Genomic DNA, 22,641 nt, shown 5'->3' on the forward strand with positions numbered 1-22,641 from the left:
ATTTTCGTATCTGAACGACTTCAGAATATTTACGCGGAAATGTTAGATTATAAATTTCCACGCGTATAGAAGGAGCGTGATCTTGACTTTCTACTGTTAAGCACTGCTCTGCTCGCTTCACGTGCGAACTGGGCTTTCATCCTATGAATTCACAGCTGGACCAAACCAGTGGCTCTTTTTCAGCCTTCTTCTATTCTACAGCCCAATTGTTTTAGGAAAATTATGTTAGGCCTGAATTGTTTAGGCCAGAAAATGGCCCGAAAGGGCTAATAATTGAATTGAAAATAGGGTTACACAAACAACCTACATTGGCTAATTGTTTACTTTTATACATATCATATTTTTCACTTATTAAACTACCATACGCGGAGTTGTTTATAACTTTTATACGGATCCTATATATTCAACCCTAATAGCACAATCATCATAATTTCATTTATTTTCTCTCTCCTCATCATTCAATTTTCTTTTCCTCTTAACTCATATTTCTCTCTCTTCCTCTCAGCTCATCTTTCTCTCTTCTTTGCCATTTTTTATTTTTCTGTTCCGCCGTCTTCCGCTTCGCCGTCCTCTATTCCTCTGCTCCTCCGTCATCGTTCTCGTCATCGTCTCCGTTGTCATCTTCATCAACGCCATCATCTCCTCTGCTCGTCGTGTCATCTATTTGATTTCAGATCTACAATTTATTTATTCTTCTTCTTTTTCTTCTTTTTTATTTTTAGATCTACAATTGTTTTACTGTTTTTTCACTATTAAACATGTATATAGATTATATTTCAAGAATATAATGTTAATTTCATGTTATGTAATATAAAATTATTGTTATATGGAATAATTTTTTGTTATTTCTGCATTTTGTTTTTGTGTTTGGTTATATTTCTGTATTTATTTATTCTGCAGCTCGATTTTTTGATGATGGTTGATTGTTGAATTATTATAATGTTACAGTGTTGTTGATTTGTTGTTGATTTTGTGTTGATAATCAGTTGGTATTTCCTTGAATTTAACATTGGAAAATTTTGTTTTTTTTAAAAAAAAAAAAATTGGCAAATTAGATAACTTTGTCCGCGAAATAAACTAAATAAAATAAAATTTAACCGAGACTAGATAATCATATGTTAGCATTATCATGTTGACATGTTGTTGATTTCTTGTTGATATTTTGTTAATTGTCACAGTTTTTCAAAAAATTATGTTTTATTTTATTCCTTGTGTTGATTCGTTGTTGATTTATTGTTGACATTATGTTGATAAGTATTTCAACTTTTTTTGATTTTCAATTTTTTGTTGACATGTTGTTGATATACTGTTGATAACATGTTGATTTTTCAATCATTGAAAGAAAAATAAAATTAGTCTTAAATTACTGTATTGATGAGCTATTGACATGTTTTTGATAATATGTTGATTGTTTTTTACTTAAATCAATCAATATTCTCATTTTACAAACATTTTGACTAAATTAGCATTAATTGTTGATATCATGTTGACATTATGTTGATAACTTGTTAATATGATAGTAGTAATTCTACTAAAGAACAACAAAGGTACAAAATATTTAAAATAAATGAATCAGATAAAGAAATTATCAGAGTAAGTAATCAAAACAATATGAAAAAACAATAACAATAATTTAAATAAAAAAATAAAATTATTCTTACATATAAAAATAAAATATATTAAATATACAGCAACACAATAGTTCACAAATTAAAGAAATCTATTTCAAAATATTTTTCTTCCTCAATTCTCTTCGCAGCCGCACAGTTCCTTCAATATCACTTGTATAATTGTTTTCCGTTTTCCACCTCTAATACCTAACTAAATTTCGACAAAGCTGGTTATGATACAATTTCATTTCATCCAACAAAAATTTATTGCACAGACAATATTATCTTATTTGTCAATGTTAAAATAAAAAAAATCAGTTGATATCAACATAATATCAACATAAAGTCAACATAAAATCAACAACACTGTAACATTACAATGATTCAGCAATCAATCATCATCAACAAATCGTTCTGCAGAATAAAAAAAATGCAGAAATACACCAAAACACAAAAAAATGCAGAAACAACAGAATTTTGTTACATAAAATCACAAAATTATTCTACATAACATGAAATAAGTATTAGATTCTTTAAAGATACTCTTTATACATGTTTAATGGTAGATAAACGGTAAAAGATAAAGAAATTACAGATCTGAAAATGAAAAAAAAAAGAACAACAAATTTCAAATCTAAATTCAAAAAGATAAAAGAAAGATGGTGCGGCGAGACAAAGGCGGAACGACGGAGGCGAAACGACGGAAATGGAACGGCGGAGGCGGAACGGCGGAGGCGGAACAACGGAGGTGGAACAGCGGAGGCGGAACGACGGAAGCGAAAGAGCAGAAATCGTGGAAATTTTCTTTCACATCTCAAAAGAAATCATGGAGAAGAAGAATGATTGAGAGAAATAAAAAAAATCGTATAAAAGAAAGAAATTTGAAGTACAAGTTATCAAAGTAAGAAAATGAGGTAGGTAAAGTAAAGATTTAACTTGTACTGTATAAAAATAAATGGGCTGCCAAAATCAGTATTTTATATAAAAGCCCTTGAAAATATACCAGGATTGTCTTTACCAAAAAAAAAAACCAACAACAAATAACACCCATTATCTCATTCTTCTTTGACTATTTGTGCAAAAGAAAAATATATTTCTTTGACCATTTAATACGATCATTTCAGAATAGTTTGTTTTTACTCTTCAATTATTTTTACCGTAATTTTATAATGCATGCCAATTTTTATTTGAATCTATATAAATTATATTAAATATTTTATATTATCCAACATTGTACTCTTTTTTAATATATCATTTCATGTATCTATATAAAATTAATAAATTTTAATTTTTGATTTCAGTAATATATATTTTTAAAAGAATAATAAAAAAATTACTATTATATAAATTTTATAATGTTAAAGTAATAAGATAAATGATAATATTTTTATATAATTTTTTTGTTAGGTCACAAATAAAAGAAATTTTTGTTTAATTCTATTTTCTATCACATAGCTCATAAAATAAATTGTGTAGCTGATTCAAATTATAACAATTTATTAAAAATTAAAAATTAATATTATAAAATAAATTTTTATCAAGTAAATTTTATTGTCAAAAGTTAAAGTAACTAGTATAGAATAATTTTATGAAATAAAGTAAATTTTATATGAAAATAACAAACAGTGGATCACTTTACTCTGTCAACTTGACATAAAAGATAAAAAAAAGTTATTTTCGAGTAAAATACATCAAACAAATTCAGAAATTGACATTTCGTATCAAAAAGGCACTCTTCCAATCACATCCCCCATATATGTGTTACATTCTCCATTACAAAATAAAAATATATATAAAAAAATCCATAATTTTTAATTTATTCCTCAATCTGAAACTTAATTATTTTTAAATTTCAAATATAAACCATAAAGTTCAAAAATCATATAAATTTTAAATAAAATTTTAATTTTTTTCCTTTTCTTCTTTCTTTCTTTCTTACTTCTCTTTTCCTTCTTTCGTTCTTTGTCGTAATTGGTCTTTCTTTCCTTCTTCGTTGAAGTCTTTTTTTTCTGTCAACTGTCTAAAGAAAAACTAGATGCATATGTCTGACTGCTGGCAGACGAACAAACATATGTTCAATATCAAACAAATATTTGTTCAATTGTGAACAATAGTGGAGTGTTTGACAGGTTGTTTGAAAAAAACAACATGTTCATCCGGCGCTTGTTGAGGAGCATAACAATTTGTTTTGACTAGGGATAATTTGGTTTCTTAGATTACGGCTAATTGAAATTCTTATGTTTAATTATGATAAATTTTAATTTTAATTAACTATAACTAATCATGCAATAGAACAATTTGGCCATTAGCCCAAGCCTTCACATGCATATAAACAATTTTATGTCCCAGCTTAATCTATATATGTTTATATATTATTTAAAATAAAAAAATTTATTTGTTATATTTAATATAACATCTATTAGTACATTGATCTGTTGATATTATATAGATAAAAATTATCGATTAAAATTAAATTGTTCAAAAAGATTGTTTGATACTATTTGTTTGACAGAAAAACGACATATATCTAAAACGGTAATTTTGATGAATAAAAGATGAGTTGTGATGAACATGTGCAAATATTTTATGTCATCTGTTAAGTTAATGGAAGTCCCTCCTACCAACAACAAAGCATGCGATAGATTTGACGATAACTTCAAATCTGGAGATGATGGTAAGCACTAGCTCCTAAATCATTTAAAAACAAAGATGATAATCATTTCGCCATCATTATTTATTTCAACAAATTAACTCACCACAGCCACTACATTTTATTATTATTTGCAAGATATTATAAGTGGAATAATAATAATAATAATTTCAATAGATACAAATAGAATCAAGATCACATAATTTATTTAAATTTTATATGCATCATGACTATATGTAGTATATTATTGTTTTCATTCATTTTAATTTTTGTTAATTGCTTTTAAATGAATTCAAAGAGCCATTGGAATAAAGACAGAGAAGAACAAATCAATTTACTTGGGGATAAATGATTCTATGGGTGGTAATGTCGGGCCTATGCTCAATCATAGCATACCTGAAAAATATTCCAACACATGTAATTAAAGTTTTTCTAAAGACTTGCACGCAATGCATAAAACAATATATTAATACTCTAGAAAATGAGATTACGATATTTATTTAGTAGAATTGAATCAATTAGTGGACGATCATTAATAATGATCATGACCACTACGATTATTTATATAGATGAAGCTAGCAAGATATTGCTCTTCAATTTCAGCTTTCATCAGTCTCGGAGGCTTTGCCATAAAACAGACGATTTTGACATTCGTGACAAAAAGTTGAATGTGGAGAGAAAAATTATGTCACTGTATAGAACCAAAATAATATGTACATATCCAGATACGACACTATAAAAAAAGGTCTTACTAGCTAAAATATCAAAACGACAGACTATTATAATATATAAAGTTATTTTCTCATGCAATAGATGTATTACGTCATTTTATAAAATGCATCGGTACATATGTTTTATGAGGATAATCATGTTTATTAAGGTGAAAACACGCTGTAAAATGACGGTTGCATTGAATAATTTCTCGACAAAATAATATTTTCACTATTGACTTTACTGCCTAAATTAATGTTATTTGTTCCCTCTCTTTAGGGGGTACATCATTTTTTTGATTTTTTAGTCCATTTTGAGTATATTACTCTTAATGATAAAATTTATATATAATTTAAATGATAAACTCACATTGAATCTTATTTGTTAATATATAAAACATTCAAGGGGAAAAAGTCATTTATGCCCCTAAAATTTGTCTATAGGATCAAATGAGCCTAATGTCTAGAAAGGTTCAAATATACCCCTAACGTCTTAAAACGTGAATAACCATGCCCCGATTTTGACTCATAAATGAGATGTTGAGGGCCTGATTGTCAAAATCGGGAGGTCTGTTTGCTCACTTTTTAAGACGTTTAGGTAAATAGTCAGTGGCGGAACGAGGACCCAAATTTAGGAGGGTCGAAATTTTTGCTTTTGGCTATTTAGGAAAATGAAACGACAATAAATACTGTTTAAATATGGTAATTTGTACTTAAAACATCCCCTATAAGAGAAAAACTGCTCCTAACACTTGTGGGGCGGTTTCTAGGGGCGGTTATAGAAAAATACCTGTGATATCTCTTTTTTCTAATTTTTTTGGCGAGGAGGGTCGGCCTACCATCCTGATCCTCCCCTGGTTCCGCCCATGAGAATAGTTGAACCTTTCTGTACGTTGAAGACTTATGTGATCCTCGAGTCAAATCTTAGAAGCATATATAACCATTTTCCCAACATTTTATTTCTTCCCTTTCTTGTCGGTCTGGTGTGGTGTCATTGACTTTCTTTCTCTTCACATCCCTCCATTAAGAAATACATCAATTATCGAATGAGTTTAAACACAATTTGTATTCTGAGATAAAATGAATACCTCTAAAATCAAAACCTCCAAATTCTCCTTAAAATATAAATCTTATTTCTTAAGGGTTGGGAGGGGTGATATCCGGCCTTTTAGTCGGAAAATCACATCTTCTATACCATTATATATATTTTTCTCTTTTTTTAAAAAAAAAAATTAAGAAATATGTTATAACAGAGTTTTGCTTGTTCTTTGGTGTGTTTCGATGAAATATGGATGTGTCACGATGATATTTTGTTTTCTATGTATGTTTTTTTTTTTGTTCAATCGAGATCTTAATGATCTCAACTTCAATGATACCAGTTCTTGATGAATTCAGTTTAGAACAGAGGCAGTACTTATTTGTTAGACTCATAAATATGACTATCAATGTAAGAAAAAAAATATTCCCTCAGTTTTATTAATTGTTTATTTAAACAAAATTTATAGATTACTTTATTTATTAAGCTACTACTTAATTATATTTTGATTTATGACATGAAACATATAATTATGAAAAAGAATCATTTACGCCTTTAGGGTTTGGCTCTAGAATCAAGAAAACCCTCAACGTTCGGAAAGATTCAAATATGCCTCCAACGTTTTAAAAGGTGAACAACTAGGCTTTTATTTTGACTTATAAATGAGATGTTGGGGTCTGGTTGTCGAAATTGAGGGGTCTAATTGTTCATTTTTCAAAACGTTGGGGGCATTATTTGAATCTTTCGGACGTTAAAAGTTTGCTTGATCCTAAAACCAAACGTTAGGGGCATAAATGATCTTTTTTTCTATAATTATTAAGTTCATTTCAATCTAAATTTAATTCTGTAAATTAAACCACATATCTAGATTACTTTATTCATAAGGACAAATTTAGAATATAATTATTAAAATTATCTAAAAAAATCTAAACAGACAAATATTTATAAATAAATATATTTTTCAAATAAACCATTAGAAAATTGAGGGATTATTATTTATGGGTAGCCATCTATGTAGATAAATTATTATCATTACAAAAAGATAACATAGCTACTACATATAGCATGTCAAGGTTATTCAAATCAGTCCATTTTCTTCTAAGCGAAATCCATCACCATCACCATCATTGGCTTTATAATCCCAAAAATCTTGCAGCATATAATACTCAAATTTAGCCGCCACATTTTCCGGCACGGACACTAGCACCGTAACAGCGTCAACATCGCCGAGAACCGGTAAAAACAAGCAGTAAATATCACTACTTAAAGGACCCATATGCAAAGCTTTCCCTTCACCAAAATCCACATCTTCTAAGCCTAATTTTGACCATTGAGAAATAACCATACTCGTAGAAAGGTCGGTTTTTACCATTTTATCCTCCAATAAATCAACCATTGACCTCACATAATCATCACTTAAGCATGATTTAGCAGCTTGGACTAGTTTGACTCCATGGTGAAGATTATTATTGGTCAAATCCTGAACACTGGTCTGGGCACAACCCAGCACAAATCCATTCCCATAATACCCTTGGGGCAATTCCGGTATCAATTTTTTCCTGACGTTCACCGAGAAAAGGAGCTTGACGTTAAGTGAAGGTGACAAGTCCAGAGATGTAACCCAACAGCGCCACGTGTGCGATGCCAATGTTTCAAAAGTGGTGCACTTTAGGGAAGGAACACACTTCCTCTTGAGGTGTAGGATATGAGAAGAGGTGAAGGTTAAGGAGGTGGCCACCAGAGGCAGCGACTGTAAATAGTGGCTAAGACTAAGCCCGGTCAGGTCGTTTTCGTTGTCGAGGGTATTTCTGAGATATCCAGGATGTTTGAAGGCTATTTGTGGGGGATTTCGGGGTTTTAAAACGTGGCGAGTGTGAAATGGTGTGATTGGAATATCTAGATTGGGTTTTGTGGCAATGTGAGCCCAAGCGTGTAAGAACTGAGATGTACCTAAGCCGTCACATAGACAATGGTTAATCCCGGTGCAGAGGATCATTCCTCCACACGTTAGATTCGTTACCTGTAAGTGGCAAAAACGGAATAAGCGATCAAAGAGAATTTGTGTAGGTCTTTTTAAGTATTACAGAAACGGAACAAAGGCCGTCTTATGGGGAGTAGACATTAATATAAGAAGAAAGGAAAAATCTTTACACAGATTAATCCATGAAAAATTTATTGACCTGACCAATTATTAATTATTAATAAAATGAAAAATGAGAGGAAAACTTGTTAGATTTGTTAGGACCAACCCTAGCTCACAAAGTGAAGTGAGGAATAATAATAAAATTAAAAAATATTCTGGAAGTAGGGCACCAAGTACTTAATTTATTGCATGGGTGGCATTACCGCAAGGCTGGGCCATTAAACGGCGTCGTCATGACAGCAGTGCCAGCAAGTCCAGGCCATAGGAAATTAAGTTTCTTTTGTTTTTTTGTTGCCTTGGCCAAATCCAAGTTCTCACTACTTTATAATTGAAATAGAAAGATCATACTAAACGACCCATCTCACATCAATTCATACTACTAATAAAAAAATCATCATTTGTAGTTTAATGGTAGAAATATTGTAATTTAAGAATTATTACATGAGAGCTAGAGTTCAGCTCATATTACGTATTAGCTATAGCGAAAAGAAGTGTTACCTGAATTATAAGAGGAGGAATATCCAAGAAACTCCGAGCTTCAACTCTGTACAAAAGTTGTCTCCAAGACCTGTTTGGTTGCTTAGAAAGTTCAAGAAACTGATCAGCAGTAAAATCCAAGAAAGCTTCAGCAAACACAGCACCTTCACCATTACAGTCCACTTCAAGCTTTTTATCATCATCTTTACAACTTCTTATCCTCCCAGCTAGTGGGTAGTAATCCACAAGAACCCTAGAGAGTGAATATTTCAAGATTTCTGAGCTCACAGATTTTTTGAAAAGGTAGAGATATTTAATGGAGAATCTAAGAAACTTCTGATCGTCAAGATTTGAAAGATATAATGAATGTTTTGGAGTTGGAGTTAAAGGAGAGATTAAAACTGGTTTGGTTTGATAAAAACAATCTGGAAGTTCTTGTGATGATGATTTGAGCATGATGGTTTCTTGAATTTTCTTCTTCTTTGAATACTGTGAATTAATGGAGTTTAGAGGGAGAAATTATAGAGAGAAGAAGAAGACAAAGATCTACGGTTGGATATGGAGCTGTGGGCATAGAGATATGGTTTTTATAAGCTCATTCGCGCGAATTGAAAATGAAAATTCCTATTTTTTTTCTATTATTAGCACTTTTCCGTACACATATATGCATAACAAGCCATTTTATATCTTTTTATTGTATAAACAAACTATATAGGAATAGAAATTAAAGCAACCATTAATTAAGGAATAAGAATCATGGTGGTGGGACAATTTTATTTAATATATGGGCCATTGATAAATTTGTTTCCTGTTTCTTTATGATGAAATGCATATTATTAGTTTATTATTTTCAAAATAGTATTGATGTAATTGTAATTTAGTGCATGTGAGTTTCTTTTTTGGCTTAACTTATCTTAAGGACTGTGTATTTTTCTTTTTTCTTTTAGGGTATTTTTATTTATTTTACTTGTTCCTTATACTTATAAAAATAATATTATAAAATTCTATTTTTTTTACTTAATTCTTGTATTTTGGAAAATAGATTTACTTGGTATCTGAGAGTTCTCCACACTTTCACATTTTTAATAACAATATGATTTTTAAAATTATAAGGACCAAATAAAAAAAGATGAAACAAAGAAAAAACAGAAAATTACATAAACTTTAGGATGGGTCTATGCACTTTTTTTTGTTGCAACTTACGAATTAAACAGATATTTTAAAAAAATCAAACGTTTAAAGTTCCTTACTTTTATTTGCAAGAATAATGAGTGTATGTGACTTTTTTCTTACTAGCATTTAATGAACCGTGTGAGTTATATAATAAAAGATAAAATAGATTATTAAAAAAATGCTTGAAATTTAGCAAAATTTATAATTTAATTATATTTTTTTATTATTTATATTGTCATACATAACCTAATAATTTTATATTATTTTATTCAACAATCGTTTAAAGTTGACGTAGAATACATAAAACTGCCAAAAGTGAAAGTTCGTGCATACATTGCAAAAAGTTTGAATTTGAAAGCTCATGCCTGACATTGAAACAAATTGTAAGGTTGTATATGATATTCAAAAAACTGTAAGGTCAAACATGACATTGTATAAAATTAAAAATATGCGATTAAATTATGAATTCACAGAAGTTGAACAATTTTTGGTAATAAATCCTTGAAAATATAAGAAGTTTGAACTCTAAACCTCTGTGAATTCTCATCATAAAATGATAATACATTCATACTAATTACGTTAATTATAAATTATAATCTATGCTTTTAAGAGCCTTTCAATTTGATGAATAGATGCACTGCAATATCATAATTTTGATAACAAAAAGGATAAAATCTTGTGCTAATCATATACCTTATCTCATGAATCGACTGCGTTTTTCCTTTGTCCTTTTCCTTATTATGTCTTTTGTCTACTGTCATTTTGCTTCATTATATTTTTCAAAATCAATTACGCACTTCTCATTTCTTTTTATGAGAACAAAATTACGTCTTCTTTTATATGAATAAAATTATGTCTTTTTATTAGGCAGAACTCATATTTTTTACTATCAAAGTAATTTCTCTTTATGAATAGTACGAATGGTACGGAGAAGGACTGGGTGGTCGTATATATAGATGGAATCTGATGAAGAGCAGTTTATCACTGTCAGGGGCGGAACTAGGAATCCAAGTCAGGAGGATCGAAATTTTTGAGTTCGGCCATTTAGAGAAATAAAACAAGAATAAAAACAGTGTAAAATTGATAACTATCACTTGTAGGGGCGGTTACAGGAAACAGAACTGCCTCTATCACTTTATAAAACCGCCCCTAATCATCAGTTGCCAGAATGCCTCTCCAAATGAATTCCCATGCGTTCTTGTCTACTATTATTCATTTATTTTCAGTTTTTAGTTTTACCTTATTTTTATTTTTAACCCCAAAAATTAACTTTATAAATTTTTAATCAAATAATCATTCCGATCTCTTAATTCATAGCTCAATTTTAAATAATTCACTTTCAGTCATTTTGATAAATTAAGAATAGTATTCTTGTTTTTAAATCAATTAAAAATAAAATTGTACAATATGAATAAATTTAGAAGTCGAAATGACCCATTTTATTCTTTAATGACTTTAAATTAAAAAATATTATTCGTAATTGATTTAAAAAATAAAAGATATTGTCTTAATTGATCAAAATGATAGAAGTGAATTATTTGATTATAAATCACAAGTTTGATGACCAAGTTGGCCTTTTACTCATAAATTTTATATAAGGGTTAAAGTCAAAAAAATCATGAACTTTACACGTTTTTTCATTTTAATCACGCAGTTTAAATTTTTTCATTTTCATGCACGAACTACCACTTTTTCTCAAATTCATACACGGTGCTGATGTGACACTCATTCATTGGTATAAAATGACCTCCACCTCAGCGAATTACACCAATGGAGTCGTGACATCTCAGCACCGTGTATGAATTTGGAAAAAAGCGGTAGTTCGTGCATGAAAATGGGAAAATTTAAACTACGTGATTAAAATGAGAAAACATGTAAAGTTGGTGAATTTTTATGACATTGACCCTTTTATTTAAGACACTTTTTTTATATAATCTCTCTTAAATTAGTATGAATTACCATTCTCCATTTTTAAAAATAGCTATTCCAAATTTTTAAATATAATTAAAACCTCTTACAAAGGAAATTTTAGTTCAAAAAGGCTAAAATGTCAAAAAAAAAAGAATAAATTTTAAAATTGATGAAAAAAACAGTAATTTGAATCTAAACTTATAATGTAGTTATAAATAGCCCTATTTTGCTTTTACAAAAATAGCTACAGAGATTTACAATCACGTTCAAAATTGTGATTTCTCATGAACAGACAGAGAGATTTCATTATCATTAACTAATTTCATAAATTAAAATGTGTATTTATTGAGTTTACGGATAGTTAACTAATGGAGGCCATGTTATCACTTAATTTCTTGTCCTGTTTGTTTGTTAAGTATTGGCGTATAAACCCACAAACAACCACCACAGAATCGGGTACCTACCTACCTGGCAACCTAATATTCCCTGGGCACCATGTTCTTTTAGTCACCTCAAGCAATGCAAAAAGGCTACATCAAAACATTCATGCATCAAAAATGTAAAATGTAAAAGGCTTAATTACTTAAAAATCCCCCCACCTTTAATTTTTATTTCGTTTATACCCTGACCTAGAAAAACTGTCACATATACCCTTGACGTTGTCATTATGTTTCGCCTCTACCCCAAATTTCAAAAAAAAGATGATTTCTTAAAAACAACTAAATTTAAGGGTTATTTTATACCTTTTTTTATTAAAAAATGTACAAACTAATACTTAATCTTTAAAAACGTTCAAATAAGTTCTAAAATTAATTAATTTTTTTAATTTAAATAAAATAAATAAATAAAATAAAATATTTTTATTAAGTTCTATTTATAACCGTACTTCTATTTAGAAAACCGCTAATATTATTTTTTTTAATTTTTTTTATTTTTACGGAAATAAGCTCCTTCCTCCATGGAGGAAGGAGCTCGCACTGCTCCTTCCTCACAAGAAGCAGCGTGCTCCTTCCTCCATGAGGAAGGAGCAGCATGCTCCTTCCTCATCATTGAAGGAAGGAGAAGCTCCTCCTCCCATGGAGGAGGAGCTATTTTTTTTATTTTTTTTAAAAAAAAATTAAAAATAGATTTTAAAATTAAAGTACGGTATTATGTTGAAATTCATTAGTCTGATGTAAAAAAATTTACGGTTTTTTATTTTTAACAAATTATTGACAACTAATATAAATTAAATTATTATTATTAGTTAAATTTTTTAAAGAAGAAGGTGTTTTTGTATAATTAATAACATTGACGTGTAATTAGAATATATGCTAAAAATGAAGGATTATTTTAAACTCTTTTTCAAATGAAAAGAGGTCAATTTAATACCTCGAGGGTAGAGGCGAAACATAATGACAACGTCAAGGGTATATGTGACAGTTTTTCTAGGTCAGAGTATAAACGAAATAAAAATTAAAGGTGGGGTTTTTTTAAGTAATTAAGCCAATGTAAAATCTAAATTTCTATGTTTCTTTTTTTGTTACAAAAGGTGGAAAAATGAATTCGAATTGGCGTTTTTCATATTTAAATTATACTAGCGTATGGCAAGCATGAACAAAAATCTATTTTATGCTAGAAAAGAAACAAGAATTATTTTATTCCTAATAGATATATTTTGTATCATAAGCAATTTTGATTTTAATTTAACATTGAGCTATGATATTTGGTCAAATTCTGCTATAGTTGCAGGTTCAATTCCTCCTACGAATGCGTCCTTTGTCCAATTAAAAAAAAGGAATTTCTAACTTATATAGAAATAAGTTTTTATTTTAAACTTTTGAATCAAAATGAAGTTTTATTTTATATTTTTTAGATGATTAAATAACATTTAATTAATTTTTAGAAATAGTATATGATATTTCACCAAAATTATAAATATATCATTGATCTTATACTTTCAAAACTAAAGTAATAATAATAATAATAATAATAATAATAATAACAAATGAAAATAAAAATAAAAATAAAATTTTAGCTTACTTGGATATCAAACATTTCTTACAAATGAATTTGCAATTGTTGAAAGGATACGGCCAAATTTCAAGGCGCAACTGAGTTGATAAGGCATTTTTCTGAATTAAGTGAGATTATGGTTCGAACCGTACTTTAGTATGTAACTGTTTAAAATTTGGAATAAGAGCTTTTCCTCCCGCAAAGAACCTATCGCGCTCGAGTGAGGATTAATATGAATGTGGAAGGTTTAAAAGTATCGTTTCATAGTTGGAAGTCATTCAGACATCTCATGAATAACAAAAAAATAAATACAATCATACAAGAATTTTATTGACATGGCTACGTTGAATTGGGCTTCTTCCTTTCAAACAACACCTTTATTCTAATTCATCAATCTAAGAATTTTGGCTGATTTTCAGCTTTAGTTACCTTTATTTGATTGAAATGATTATACAAGATTCACGTTGTCGACATTAATTAGTCAAAATTAACCACTTTTATTGTACAGAGATAGAAAACAGCATCAAGTTCCTTTGGACTTGTTAGTAAAGATTTCATGTCAAAGAAATTTATTGGGATTGACAAGAAGTGTGAAATGTTAATTAGTAGTATAATATTTTAAGTTATGGAAAAACAGAATATTTCCCTATTATCTGATATATTTGTCTCTCAACTCAGGCTTTTAGAATAAAAGCATTTTAATTTGAAGTATATAACCGAAAGACTAAGCCATCCAACTTTAATCTTAATCGAATTGACTTTCCGACTTTATGATAGAAATGGAATCAAGTTCCTGTCGTAACTCTATTTGCTACAAATATGCCTTAATCACAAGATCACAGTAAACGCAAAAAAAAAAAAACTTGGTAATTGGGGATTATTCCACCTTAAACATAAAGGGTTGACAAATGATTCCATTACAGGCTTACAGCCAACTGTTTACTTTGGAGACGTGTATACGTGGAAAATTCAAATCCGTAAATGATGTATGGATCCAGCCAAATAATTATTAAAGATTCTTGTATATTTTTTATTATTTTTTATAAATATTTGATTGATTAAATCCGAACATCATACACCCCTTTAGCTAGGAAATTCCCATGTTCAACTGTGAGTAGTAAGCTCATGTGTTATGCAGGAGGGGAAAACGGAGCAAGCCATCAGTTTATATTTACAATACTAAGTTTCAGGTTTCTTTCATTTTATTTCCTCTTCATTCTACCACATTCCACTTTAGTAAGTTGGAAAAATTATACAATAGACAAGATCACAATGTTTCAATCACAATCGGGCAACATAAGAATTTGAGTTCGTGACGTATCTCACCCATCTATATATTTTAGAGGCTGATGATTTCTTCTCAATCTGCAAGTACTTCACCTGCATCAACAAAATGAAGAAAACGACATCTCAGTCATTTGCAAGTATCTTACAGCTTTTTTATTACCATGTCAATCAAAATATAGCCTAAAATATCACGGTTCTGCTAGATAATGATGTGATGTAGTGAAAATTGTGTTCTGAGCTTGTTAACTCAATAGAGGTAGATTATGTCGATCCTTAGGGAATCCGCATCTTACCTCAAGTCCTGAGGCATTGTACATGGGGATATTAAAGGTCATGCTAACCGGTCCGGCCTCCTTAGTAATATTCCCTGAAACAAAAAAAAAGTAAGATATTGCTTCTAAAATTAAGATTACACATTTTACATAAATCTACACAACATAAGCGTAATAGCCTCTTACCATGCATCTCTTGTGAAAAAGTCAGTTTTGCACGTAGCATATGTTCAGATCCACCGACAATCTAAAATGTGTTACATCTATTAGTAACATAAGCCATCAATTCCTGAGAATACATGCTTAAAGTCTAAAATCAAGCAATGAACTTCGCACATGTTGAAGAGTTTGAAACTCTAGGCAAGTTATTACCTTCTTCAAACCCCACTCAATTTTTTTACTTGATTCCTTGAAATCAGTGGTGTTTCCAACGGCCCCAGGCTCCAGCTCAAAATTAACCCTGCGATTTGCACATGTAGTGCAGATGTCAAAATCAGTAGTGAAAGTAATGCCTGGCTTCCAGCGAGACAATTTCTCTCTAATAATGTCCCTGCAGCTTCAGGGCCACTGGCCATTGATGGAGACAAATTTATTAGCAGTATTGTTTACTTTTGTGCAGATAATTCCAAAATTTTCAATTTGTAAAACATCAATATATAAATAGCAACAACCAACGAAAGCATTACTCTTGTTGATTTATCTAGACAAATTTTGCAGAGTGCAAGTAGATATACCTGGTAGTATATGCTGGAAGTGGCATTTCAACAACTATAGCATCTGTAGTGATGCTGGTGGGAAAATCAGCACGTACTTTGATAATAACTTCCGCCTAAAGGAAAAAAGCATAGGTCAAAATAAGTTTGAATTCGAGTGACTATAATTAAATTGGTGAATAAGTTAGAATTTCAAACAACACTTGAACTTTAAGTCACCTTAAGGTGTCCCACTTCTTCAATTAATGCACTAATACGGAAAGGAGGTCTAAACTCCCGAGTGATGCGGTAGTTCATGACAGAAAATTCACCATCTGGTGCTGTCTGTCAGAGAAGGAAATATTCAGCACCATATCAAAGAAGTTATGGGCATATCAAAAAGCATGCCTTCTATGTTGCATTTGCACCATATGATGCACACTTACCAGAGTTAAAGTTCTGTCGGTTTCAAAACTATCAAGATGTACTGATTCATGGAAATTACAATTATCCAGAATTACTGCTCCTACTCCAGATGAACTACTGTAATCTGTTGCAGCAAAGTAACAGAAGATTTTTCATGTCATGAAATGAAACAGGACAAGTTTGATAATGTTATCATTCTTAGAATAGAGACTATACAACCCAGATAACAATCAACATTATCATAAACAACTTCATCTTCAAGGCAATGATAAAACAAAAGCAGCAAAGGAGTATACTGATGTCTAATTATGTCTAGGTGAATTATATCAACTAACACATGAATGTATATCTGTGCAGAAGTGTTCAATACAACCCCTAGTATAGAGTATGTATCTCTTCAGCAAATCCACTGGAGAAACAAACGTTATTGTTAAAAGGATGCAACTTCTTGAATAATGCATGCCTGAGTGAGTCACTTAACTAAAGCTGACTGCAAGATAAAAACAACATAGCTTATTTGAAGGTAACAATTAACTACTTAGATTTCCAGCAAACATAGCATCCTAGTCTTGTCAAATTAAACATCAGTGATTCCCCTCCTATAACATCAAAATCGGCTAAACTTCACAAAGTTCAAAAAGGTGTGAAAAAACATGTTCACATGTAAGATAAGTACCAATGGTTGATTTTCCGCTTCTTCCTATATTTAAGTCATCATTGAGTACAAGTCGAATTTCTGGGTTGCCATTGAGATAACTCTTCATTTGGATTGTGCCGTCAATCTCAGAAGTAAGTATGTTCCCCTGTATAAAAAACATTTAATTAACAAAAACAGAACAGAAAAGGACGCAACAAATCAAAACGATACAGTGAGTAATCTTAACGCAGCACCTATTGTGAATATTTTGGTTGGATATACTCACACTAGAGCTGAATGTAAGACTTATTTTCTCGATTACATCTACAAAAATTTCTTCCCTCTTCCTACCATGAGGTTCATTAGCTATGACGGATTTAGTAAAAGCTGTTCGAGGCACTCTTTTATCCCCTTTCTGCATCAAGCAAGTTTAATTTACACATATATTCTTATGTTGACAAGCCAAACAAAATGGACCAGTATGAAGTTGCTAATATAAAACAATACCGCAAAGATGGAAGCAGGATCAAGACTTGGCAAACGAGCAGGGTCAACCATGATTGGTTCATTAAACACATAGGACTTCAGAACCTCTGTTGATGTTGTTTTCACATAACCAAAATCCTGGAAATTAGTAAGCAAACGTTGAAAACCTTTCTAGTTACCAGTTTATAAGCAAAAAGTAAAACAGATAGGCCTTGTTTGGAATGAATCATAAAAATATTTAAGTCCATTCAGTTCTTGCAAAATCATGTGAAAGAATTGAATATCAACTATGACCTTTCCAAACATGATTAATCAATTGAATTCTTGCCATTTTAGGGTTTTCAAACAGATAGTTGACATTAAATTGTAGACGAAAATCAAAGAGTGCACAAAACTTACAATAATTTCGTCAAGTAACTCATAGACGAGCACGAAATTTTTGCGCAGCGAGTCTTCATTGAGAAGACCGAGATAATCTTTGATGACACGTGCAATTCTTAGAAGAAATTCAAGAACAAGTGAAGGTGAGATATTAATTCTTGTTGTTGAAACAAATAGCAGGGCAGCAACCTTCACGTGAAAGTAGTTAACGCCGTCTACATTCTGATAATCACAACAGCTTAATTAGCAAACACAGTTAATACACTAATATTAGTAAATAAAAAGGAAGAAAATAGGTACAAAGACAGGCGGAGCGTCTCCTCCTTCATTTTCCTTCCAAAATTTAACTCTGCGGAAAAATATCTCAGTGCTTCCTTTAGCTACGTCTCCACGATCTGCAGTAAGAGCGAACAAACATTATAAATTCCTCCATCAATTATAATAAGAACAGAAGAAAGTGGATGAATGGAGCATTAACAGTCACGGAAGACGATGTTGTCGCCTCTTTGAGAGAGCACGAAGAACTGTGAGATCATCATTGACACACTTACTGTTTCAAAATGAAAATGTTGGTGGCCGATTTTGTTTCTTTTTATCCTCTCCTAGTCCTTTTGCTGGACCTCACAGTCACGAGTGAAATGGACGTTTGAAGCGCCACGTTTTCACTAGGCAAATATGGTATGTGCACGTCCTACTCCAGTTTGGCGTGGAAATCGTGACTTATTATTCACTTACTTAGACCAGCTGCTGCTTGCTTCCTCAAACCATTCTCACACTCATTATTGCTTCCATCTAAAACCACACAATTTACTCCTTTTTTTTTACATAATTCTTTGCATTATCAGCTGTTTTTGAACAAATTATACTCCCAAAGAATCCTCCAAAGAATATGCTCTCTGTTGGTCAACAAACCGTGAGGATATTTTCAACAGTAGTTGAAATGTTGTGCAGGCACAAAGTAAACGATGCCGTTTTGAACACTTCCTCGAACATGACACGTCACCGTATTAAAAAAGAGAGAAGGAAAGTAAAGATATCCTCATGGGCTGTCGTTACAGGAGAGGAATCGGGACTCTGAACTACGCAATAAATTATTTAAAAATCAATCTCCATTTATTGATAATTCTATTAATTATTGTCATTATTGTTTAAATTTTGCTTTCGTTTGCTACTGTGATCGCGACTGGTTAACGGATCTTGATCGCTGCAAACAAATTTGTTAGAAGTCGTCGTCCCCACACACATAACACAAAGCTGCACTTCACTCTACAGCAGATCGAATTACGAAGTCACACTTCTTGATTAGCTTCAGTTTGATGCAATTATGGCGCCAATTTGAGCGTGGCTGATTTGTGAATCAGCTCATCGAAATGGGTCAATAATAAGTGAGGGGCGAGGGTAAATTTGAAAATATGTCTTCTTCTCTTAATAACTGGAGGAGATTCCAATTTTGTTGTTAATACAGTTGGTAAATTTTGGATAAGAAACACCAAAAGGTTAGTTTTTTCTTTTAATTTTATTTCCTTTTTTGTTTTTCTTATACTCAAGATTTCTTCTTTTAAATTAAATGTATTTATTTATTTATTTTGTAGTTAAGCTTTTAAGTTGTAATAATTGGATGTGAACTGGAAAATTGATGGGTTTGTTCCCAAAATTGTAGGTACAAGTCCATATTCTTTGATTATGCTTTTTGACCAAAGTGGAAAGAAATTTATAGAGTCTCTAAATACAGGGTCTCCGCTAGAGAGAGACTATGCAAATTGAACTTAAATATTGATTTTGTGGCTTAATTTTCTTGCAGGCTATGGCAACTCCTGTTGAACCTCCTAATGGGGTTAGAATTCATGGGAAGCATTACTATTCAATGTGGCAAACCTTGTTTGAAATCGACACAAAATATGTGCCAATTAAGCCTATTGGCCGCGGCGCTTATGGAATTGTGTGTTCTTCTCTGAATCGAGAAACTAATGATAAAGTAGCAATTAAAAAGATACATAATGCGTTTGAGAATCGTGTTGATGCGTTGAGAACTTTGCGTGAGTTGAAGCTTCTTCGGCATCTTCGACATGATAATGTTATTCAATTGAAGGATGTTATGATGCCTATCCATAGGAGAAGTTTTAAGGATGTGTATCTTGTTTATGAGCTCATGGATACGGATCTGCATCAAATTATTAAGTCATCGCAGTCTCTTAGTAATGATCACTGCCAGTACTTCCTATTCCAGGTATCTTTACATTCTACCCTATTAATGGAAATAGTGTTTTAAAAGTAGACTTATAACTGAATTCAAACGGGAATTATATTAATGCTCAGCAGTTTGCTTTGTAGCTACTATTTCTGGTATAAAAAATAATGATGTTTATTTTCCTTTAGTGTGCTGTTCTATTTGGGAAAAAATTGCATAATATTAATCTCACAGCTGTTACATGATGGATTTCTCACTTTCCTATTGCTTCCCTTTAGCTTGGCATATAAAGTATTCAGGTACAAGTTATCCTAGTGGTCGGATCTTGGGCGTGAATGTAATCACTAGCAACATTAATATGCTTTGACATATGTTGTTTATTTTGCAACATCTGAAACTCGTCAAATGGCCCCCTCACAGTACTTATGATTCAGCTTAGTTTATGATAAACATCGTGTTAAGATGCAGGACTAGTGTCTTAAACAAGATAAGATAGTATAAACTTTGGTGTAAGATTCTTTGAACTAATGGTATGTTTATTAACACCAGAAGTAGGGCCTTCAAAATTAGGTAATGCTTTAGGTAACGTACTAACTTTGAGCTTGTGTGCAGCAATACAGTACAATTTTGTATTTAGATAATATGCCTGTCTATTTCGTTTGATGCAGTGAATTCAGTTAGGAAATAAGATTTTGTTACACCAGTTCAAGTGGTCTCTGAAATCATACCAGAGGAGAAAGGTTTTTGTGATTTGCTGCGATTGTGGAAGATAGACACTGAGAATTATAGAATGTGAGGATAACAATTGGGAATTAGACGGATTATCTTTCTAGGAGGCTCTTTAGCACTATCTAAATTTCATAATTTAAAGTCCAAGTAATATAGCATTGTGCAAGACAGCACATTCAGGTAGAGTATTGCTACAAATGATTTTAGAGGATACAGATCATATCACAATATATCGTAGGGTTTAGGATTTAGATAGCATCACAAAAGTTCATTCATATTATTAACTCATTCACTTGTCAGGGCATATCAATGTGTATGAAATTCTGTTGCTTTTTCTATATTGATTTATTATCTTCAGTCTCACCATTTGTACAAATTGTGTGCATTTCACCATTCTGAAATTTATAAGACCGGCAACATGTTGCCTTTAGCTTTATTTCATTTTGGAGAAATTTCAGTGCCAACAACAGAATTTCAATAATATTGGATTTTCTAATAACTTCTAATTTTTGTGATCAAGTGACTGCTATTGAAATTGGTGAAATGGTGTCTTTTTTGCTCTGTTTTGAATGCTTACTATTCTTTAGGCATTTCTTTCCACGGTTCTTTTATTGCTATAATAATCTCGCACTTCCTGGTGCAGTTACTACGTGGTCTGAAATATCTTCACTCAGCCAACATTCTCCACCGTGACTTGAAGCCTGGGAATCTCCTTATCAATGCAAATTGTGATTTAAAGATTTGCGATTTTGGACTTGCACGTACAGGCAATGACAAGGGCCAATTCATGACCGAGTATGTAGTTACTCGCTGGTATCGAGCTCCAGAACTGCTTCTGTGCTGTGATAACTATGGGACATCCATTGATGTTTGGTCCGTTGGATGTATCTTTGCAGAGCTTCTTGGCCGGAAACCTATCTTCCCCGGCACAGAGTGTCTCAACCAGCTTAAACTCATTGTTAACATCCTTGGAAGTCAGAGGGAGGAGGATCTTGAATTTATTGACAACCCTAAGGCCAAGAAATACATCAAGTCCCTTCCATATTCTCCCGGGGCTCCCTTTTCTCGTCTTTACTCCAATGCTCATCCCTTGGCAATTGATCTACTTGAGAAAATGCTTATTTTTGATCCATCAAAGAGAATAACCGTTACTGAAGCGCTCCAACACCCTTATATGTCGCCACTCTATGATCCTAGCAGCAATCCTCCAGCCCAGGTCCCACTTGATCTCGACATAGATGAGGATCTAGGGGAAGAGATGATACGGGAGATGATGTGGAAAGAGATCCTTCATTACCATCCTGAAGCAGCTACAGCCAACGGGCTGATCTGTGCTTGAAAATGTTTCTTGGTGAAACTATTTATAGTCTTTTTATTAATGCTCTGTTGTTGTACCGGTTCTTAATAATCTCAACGATTCATGCACCAGTCGGGTGTGTTGTCAATGCATGAATCGGCTAACTTTGGTTTAAGGAGCTTGGACCCTGAAAACTTCATGAGCTCTTTCAGTTGTATATAGGTGTGCCTTTGTAAGACTTTTTGGAAAAATTCTGTTGTATATTAGACAATCTAGATGTAATTTATATGCTTTACTTGCATGAAGAGAATTTTTTTCCTTGCTGAGATGTTAAATATTTGGCCTACAAACATGGCATGCAAGTTTTTTTTCACTAAAATCTAATGAATGAATCATTAATTAAGTAGTGTTTTTGACCTATTCAATCATCTTTTTTTGTTGTTACCTCAGATCAAATATAGTATCTTTTACAGATTTTTCCAAACTTGTAACAGAAGCTTTATTTCTTAGTGGATGGATCTCTCAAGAGTATGTAATTTGT

At 31.6% G+C, this 22,641-nt stretch overlaps 3 protein-coding genes across 6 annotated transcripts; 1 reads left to right on the forward strand and 2 right to left on the reverse strand.

Annotated features, from left to right (window-relative positions):
* Positions 1–6,979: 6,979 nt before the first annotated feature.
* On the reverse strand, positions 6,980–9,255 carry LOC126674646 (alcohol acyltransferase 9). Its single transcript, XM_050369156.2, has 2 exons — positions 8,648–9,255; positions 6,980–8,026 (listed from the first exon to the last, which is right to left on the reverse strand). The coding sequence occupies exons 1-2, from the start codon at positions 9,080–9,082 to the stop codon at positions 7,085–7,087; spliced, it is 1,377 nt and encodes a 458-aa protein (XP_050225113.1). The 5' UTR covers positions 9,083–9,255; the 3' UTR covers positions 6,980–7,084.
* A 5,580-nt stretch (positions 9,256–14,835) lies between these two features.
* LOC126674735 (AP-4 complex subunit mu-like) lies at positions 14,836–18,449 on the reverse strand. Of its 3 annotated transcripts, XM_050369261.2 has the most exons (13): positions 18,365–18,449; positions 18,187–18,281; positions 17,905–18,108; positions 17,527–17,643; positions 17,306–17,434; positions 17,059–17,185; positions 16,403–16,506; positions 16,197–16,301; positions 15,999–16,093; positions 15,637–15,724; positions 15,451–15,511; positions 15,286–15,359; positions 14,836–15,085 (listed from the first exon to the last, which is right to left on the reverse strand). In XM_050369261.2, exons 1-13 carry the CDS (start codon positions 18,423–18,425, stop codon positions 14,987–14,989), a joined length of 1,359 nt encoding a protein of 452 aa, XP_050225218.1. In that variant the 5' UTR covers positions 18,426–18,449; the 3' UTR covers positions 14,836–14,986. The 3 variants fall into 3 exon arrangements, with proteins under 3 accessions (XP_050225218.1, XP_050225288.1, XP_055960225.1); XM_050369331.2 differs by lacking the exons at positions 14,836–15,085; positions 15,286–15,359 and having other exon boundaries at positions 15,451–15,527; XM_056104250.1 differs by lacking the exons at positions 14,836–15,085; positions 15,286–15,359 and having other exon boundaries at positions 15,468–15,553.
* A 27-nt stretch (positions 18,450–18,476) lies between these two features.
* On the forward strand, positions 18,477–22,420 carry LOC126674874 (mitogen-activated protein kinase homolog NTF3). 2 transcript variants are annotated; one of them, XM_050369506.2, is made up of 4 exons: positions 18,477–19,382; positions 19,479–19,546; positions 19,688–20,113; positions 21,447–22,420. In XM_050369506.2, exons 3-4 carry the CDS (start codon positions 19,691–19,693, stop codon positions 22,140–22,142), a joined length of 1,119 nt encoding a protein of 372 aa, XP_050225463.1. In that variant the 5' UTR covers positions 18,477–19,382; positions 19,479–19,546; positions 19,688–19,690; the 3' UTR covers positions 22,143–22,420. The 2 variants fall into 2 exon arrangements, with proteins under 2 accessions (XP_050225463.1, XP_050225392.1); XM_050369435.2 differs by lacking the exon at positions 19,479–19,546 and having other exon boundaries at positions 18,478–19,382.
* The last annotated feature ends 221 nt before the right edge of the window (positions 22,421–22,641 follow it).

This window comes from Mercurialis annua, linkage group LG1-X (assembly GCF_937616625.2).
Source record: "Mercurialis annua linkage group LG1-X, ddMerAnnu1.2, whole genome shotgun sequence".
Taxonomy (NCBI): Eukaryota; Viridiplantae; Streptophyta; class Magnoliopsida; order Malpighiales; family Euphorbiaceae; genus Mercurialis; species Mercurialis annua.

Bases quoted from the DNA above. Each gene is read 5' to 3' on its own strand.
- LOC126674874 (XM_050369506.2), top strand. From the start codon at position 19,691: ATGGCAACTCCTGTTGAACCTCCTAATGGGGTTAGAATTCATGGGAAG. The intron at 20,114-21,446 runs GTATCTTTACAT...TTCCTGGTGCAG, and splicing joins GCCAGTACTTCCTATTCCAG to TTACTACGTGGTCTGAAATA.
- LOC126674735 (XM_050369261.2), bottom strand. From the start codon at position 18,425: ATGATGATCTCACAGTTCTTCGTGCTCTCTCAAAGAGGCGACAACATC. The intron at 18,282-18,364 runs GTTAATGCTCCA...CTCTTACTGCAG, and splicing joins CAACATCGTCTTCCGTGACT to ATCGTGGAGACGTAGCTAAA. The intron at 17,644-17,904 runs GTAAGTTTTGTG...ACTAATTTCCAG, and splicing joins AGTTACTTGACGAAATTATT to GATTTTGGTTATGTGAAAAC.
- LOC126674646 (XM_050369156.2), bottom strand. From the start codon at position 9,082: ATGCTCAAATCATCATCACAAGAACTTCCAGATTGTTTTTATCAAACC. The intron at 8,027-8,647 runs GTAACACTTCTT...TGCCACTTACAG, and splicing joins TTCCTCCTCTTATAATTCAG to GTAACGAATCTAACGTGTGG.